The sequence below is a fragment of the Micrasema longulum genome, unplaced genomic scaffold, assembly GCF_059751315.1.
Source record: "Micrasema longulum isolate JH-2025_06_02 unplaced genomic scaffold, ASM5975131v1 h1tg001009l, whole genome shotgun sequence".
Taxonomy (NCBI): Eukaryota; Metazoa; Arthropoda; class Insecta; order Trichoptera; family Brachycentridae; genus Micrasema; species Micrasema longulum.
The window spans coordinates 241302-246591 of NW_028278197.1; the positions used below are offsets into that span (position 1 = coordinate 241302).

At 36.2% G+C, this 5290-nt stretch overlaps 1 protein-coding gene across 3 annotated transcripts; it reads left to right on the plus strand.

Moving 5' to 3' along the window:
• Positions 1-1137: 1137 nt before the first annotated feature.
• RpL10Ab (ribosomal protein L10Ab) lies at positions 1138-5290 on the plus strand. 3 transcript variants are annotated; one of them, XM_088232665.1, is made up of 5 exons: positions 1138-1185; positions 1378-1700; positions 3070-3225; positions 4507-4672; positions 5074-5290. In XM_088232665.1, the coding sequence occupies exons 3-5, from the start codon at positions 3095-3097 to the stop codon at positions 5242-5244; spliced, it is 468 nt and encodes a 155-aa protein (XP_088088791.1). In that variant the 5' UTR covers positions 1138-1185; positions 1378-1700; positions 3070-3094; the 3' UTR covers positions 5245-5290. The 3 variants fall into 3 exon arrangements, with proteins under 3 accessions (XP_088088791.1, XP_088088792.1, XP_088088790.1); XM_088232666.1 differs by having other exon boundaries at positions 1378-1696; XM_088232664.1 differs by having other exon boundaries at positions 1378-1533.

Below are 5290 nucleotides of genomic sequence, written 5' to 3' on the forward strand. Positions count from 1 at the left end.
GAAAAACCATAGAAAAAGAGATGCCATGTAGAAATTTAGTTTTTTTTTAAAGGAATAACCCGCTAAGCCTTTATTTTAGAGCCTATAATAAACAGGAAAGAAGGAATATGAAAGAAAGTTATTGAATATACACTGCAACCCCCAGACCAATTGAGAAAATATTTTTTCCTGGATTCTTTTATCTTGTAGCTGGCGGGAATTGAATCCGCGAAACTAGTTTCACAGTTGGCCATCTAACCACTGCGCCCCGACGCCTGTCTAATACAAAAATAAGGTTAAATCATACGCGAAGATTCACAAAATACCTATAGAATAATCGAATTGACCAGGGCTGGTTTTCCAAATGCTCTAGCGGCCGTATTATCTTGTGTATTCACATACAAAATACTCGAAAAAAATTGTTTTCTTGTGCCGCGAGAATGATTCTGCGCATTCTTCATTCTTGGGGCATCCCAGGCATCATTTTATTACTTTCATCTCTCATTATTGATTTCACAAAATCAGACAATCAAATTTCCATAGTGTGGAACATGATTTAAAAGTAGATTATTTGTGATATAAAATGTTAAAAAAAATTTCATATTTAAATATTGAAGACAAGAATTGAAAACAATTTATATATCCAAAGAAATATAAAGCATTGAAAAATATATCAAAAACTTAATTTTGTTATATTTTAGCGACAACCATAAGATTTACTCAAAACCGTCTAGCACAGGGTCATGATAATGCCCACCGTCAGAGAGGAGTAGAACAGACGCATAATATTTTCAGAAGTGTACCTAATTATATTTAAAACTCGTTTGCTACTTTCATTTTCGGTCACCTCGATAATGTATGTTTTGTATTTTTCACAAATATAGTGGTTATTGGATTTGAAGTTTGCGCATTCGATTCTGGGTTTGAATATCGTAAAATACTTTAACCACACATTAAGTTTTTTTTATTTTTTATTTTATTGGTGAAATATTACGTTAGATGCTTCTCTCTTCACAAAAAAGTAAAAAAACGCCCTAAGAAGTAATATGATATTTTCCCAAAAATATAAATATTTATGAGAACTGGCAATATATTTTATCAAAAATATTCCATAGACTACGAGCCAATCTGACAGAACACAGAATCTGTGCACGTACTCTTTCTTTCCGGATTTATCGCGTGCCGTGGTCGGTGACAGAAAATGTCGTGAGTAAAATTTACTTTAATCGTTTTTTATTTACGCCATCCAATTGTATTTATAAAGAATACAGTTCGTGTCATCCATTTTAATGTGTTGTGTTTTAATTGACATTAATATTTCGCCGATATTTAATTATGTTTCTTATTCCAACGTGTAACTGTTCACTTTTTTCTGACTGATGGATGTGTTTGCTTCAGGTCCAAAGTATCAAGAGACACCCTCTATGAGGGCGTGAATGCCGTCCTTCAGCATTCCCTGGAGCACAAGAAGAACTTCTTGGAAACAGTGGAATTGCAGATTGGCCTGAAGAATTATGATCCCCAGAAGGATAAGCGTTTCTCCGGAACCGTCAAGTATGTTAACCTGATACATTAAAAACCGGCCTTTTGGTCGGCCATTGAATCAGGCAGTCAGCCCCGCTGGCGGACCTTCATCCAGGGTCTTAAAATAATTGGAGAGGTGTGTGTTCACAACACTTACCGAACACATTTCACTCTGTGTACAATGTGTGTCGCGGTAAGTAAGTAAACACTCTTTATTTTAAACGAGATGTCGGCATATTAAAAACTAATTATAGGTCATTGAAATCAACTGATTGAAGAACAATTAATATGTAAACGTAGGCAGAATTATGAATGTTTCAGTGTCTAAAGTGATTGGTTGAACATCAGCTGATGACGGGTCTTATAAGGCCTTCGTCCAGTAATAATTCAATTTGCTCTTTGTTGAAAAGAGTAAATTTTTAGGTTACTTTTAGATAGTTAAAGTATACCTCTTATAGTCCTCTCGATTAGAATGACCGCTGTCAAACTAATTTCATTACTGATGTAAAATTACTGATAATGATCAAATCGATTTTATCAGTTATTTCATGCAGTCATGAAACTCTATTTCTGAAAATTGATATAAAAAACGCAACAACAAGCCTATTATAGTGTGTTTAACTCAATTATTCACCAAAAATGAGAAATTCATACTCTTTTCATGAACAACATCAAATTAATTATTTTTTTATTCAATCAATTTACATTGATCAATTTGTCCCATCTCTAACGTTTTTGCAAAATGATGTAACCTTGTAAGAACGTCGTTAATAATCAGGTTTATTTTAGTTTTAAAGCTGATTTTATATATTAATGTTTCAAGCTTTGTATTAAAAAAATTAATTAACACGCCAGATACAAATGCTTTTTCGTGTGTCAATATAAATAACTCCTTTGACGATACTACAAAGTTATGTCGTCACTTTTTCTGACAACTGTCATTCTAATCATGTTACATTTTAAGGACTACAATAAAAATCCTTACTTGGTAAAAAAAATCTAGCAATCAATAAACTGTCAACCATTGGAACGTTTGCTTTCGACCTAATGATACTTAGCTGACACGTATTACGAAATGCCCGTCTGGGGTGGTATGAATTCCATAAATATTTTAAAGGCTATTATATCGGTTTTAGTTTTTTGAGATGCATCGTTTTGCCATCAGACGGGCATAGATCCCTCACGTACAGGGCACTGCAGATTGAATAAATATCTAGTTAGAATGAACCTTTCTAAAAAAAATCCGCATCTTCGGGCGACTATTGATTAAACCTGAGGATGTAAGAATGCTCACTACTTTAAGGATCTGGGCTTGTAGGGCGAGATTTAGCAATATGAGAACACTCGCCCTCCACTCAGTAGCCAGACCCATCACTATAGATCTACCCGGGTCGCAGTGGCGTCAGGAGCTTATATAGCACTGACTCCCATTTTTCAGTATAATAATAAATTACGCTTTCGGTACTGATCTTAGGAACCATCAAAATGCACTTTACATTTCGAATTGAATTATGCATGTGATCATCGTGTCTCGTTTCTCGTGTTAAATTTTTATTCCCGCCCCAGGTTGAAGTACATCCCGCGTCCCAAGATGCAGGTGTGCATCCTCGGAGACCAGCAGCATTGTGACGAGGCCAAGGTCAACCAGGTTCCCTGGATGGATGCCGAGGGACTCAAGAAACTCAACAAGAACAAGAAGTTGGTTAAGAAACTGGCCAAGAAGTGAGTATTTATCATCCAAGTCAATAGTTGCATCCGTATTTGATACAATAAATTACGAGTAATTTGTAAAATAAACTGCTGATAATAAAAATTGAGGAATTATTGCATATAACTGCTTAATAGTATGATTCTTATAATTATTTATAATAATCACTTATCCGTCTCTTCATCAAGACACTCATTACATCAACATGCAATACCTACCATTCATCATCATCATTCCATGTCCACTCCCTATTTGAAGCCCACGTCCACAAAGATCCTCCTGACAAAATATCGGCTGCTAGCTCCTGTTACCCCACTAATACGGTATTGCATGCTGGCATAATTAGTGTCCCGATGAAGAGACTGGTATGTTCTGAGGTTAGGTAAGGATATTAAAGTCTGTAAATATTCATTCAAGTTGCGATCCTGTGGCTAGTGTTGCGGACTTATGGATCAGAGGTCCAAGGTTCAAACCCCACTCTACCCCAACTTTATTCCCATTTTCTAATAGTGAGTTATTTACAACTCATTGAAAATGGCCCCAAAATCGAAATATTTGGGTAAATAATAAAAACGTGAATATTTCCCCTTTTTTTAATTTCAAATAAAATATGCATTCAACATACACATCAAAACTATATCTTTTTATTTCCTCTTTTACGTCCTATGTGACCAAAATTTCTTGAATCCTTCATACCCTTGAATTTATATTGAGTATTTTTTCTGTTTATGGCTTTCAATTCAACTTAAATTACTACTTACTAGTACTTACCATCATGCCATTTCACTGTAGAGGTAGGCAGAGGATGGACCTCCGCACACATCTATCCTTACATGCATTCCACGTTCATACATGCCCTTCGGTTGTGTATGCTTTTGATGTGACCAGACTTAAGATTTTGTTTATCTAATCGTTCCACGTCTTTCTTGGTCGTCCACGTCCTATGTTACCATTCATTCTAGCCATATATCTGTTACCATTCTTTCGTCATCCACTCGTTCTACATGACCAGACTATCTTAGTAACCCTGTATTAATCTTATCAATTACACCTATCTCGGATGTTCGCTCTCGCCTGACTTCACCACATGTAACCCTGTCGTACATTGATTTCACTCTGCTTCCATCCTTCCTCCATCAGTTCCACCTTTTTTATTTCCATACGTGAGTGTTGGGATATAGACATTAAGTTGTAAAAATTGAATTATGAACCTCTAATCTTTCCCAGTAACTCCTCTATGGGACTGCTGGCAAGCGAAAAAAAATTGAATTAATAACTCTGTTTTTTTTGTTCAGGTACGATGCTTTCCTGGCTTCAGAGTCCCTTATCAAGCAGATCCCACGTCTGCTGGGACCCGGTCTCAACAAGGCCGGCAAGTTCCCCGGTCTCCTCTCCCACCAGGAATCCATGACCATGAAGGTCGATGAGGTTAAGGCCACCATCAAGTTCCAGATGAAGAAGGTAATTTGATTTGTACTTTTGGTTAGTGGAAAACTAAATCATGTTAGATTGTAGGTTTCGGTAATGCTTCATAATATTACAGTAATAGTATCGGAACATTTCAATTAACAAACAGGAAATGATATGGCACAGAACACCCAGGCTTGAGAAATGTCACATTTAATTATGAGGCAAGCGTCTTCGCCACTGTACCATGGGGAGTGTGAATATCAATAAAATATTAGAAAACTTTCCTTTTTATTATTATCATATCCATAATTTTTTTATACCCGAAACTTACTGCTCTTTTATTCATCATTATGGTTATAATATGTGTGTATTCTGTTTTCCTCAACCAGCGCAGCTGTTGAAATTTATTTCCTTATTTGAGCATTAATTTCACACAATTGTTATTATTTCAGGTACTCTGCCTGTCTGTTGCCGTAGGAAACGTGGCCATGAACCCTGACGAGTTGGCCCAGAACGTCCATTTGGCCATCAACTTCCTGGTATCCCTTCTCAAGAAGCACTGGCAGAATGTCCGATCTCTGCACATGAAGTCCACCATGGGCCCACCCCAGAGATTATATTAAGCGGTGTACCCTAATTGTACTTTTAAAATAAAAATATAAAATCTCA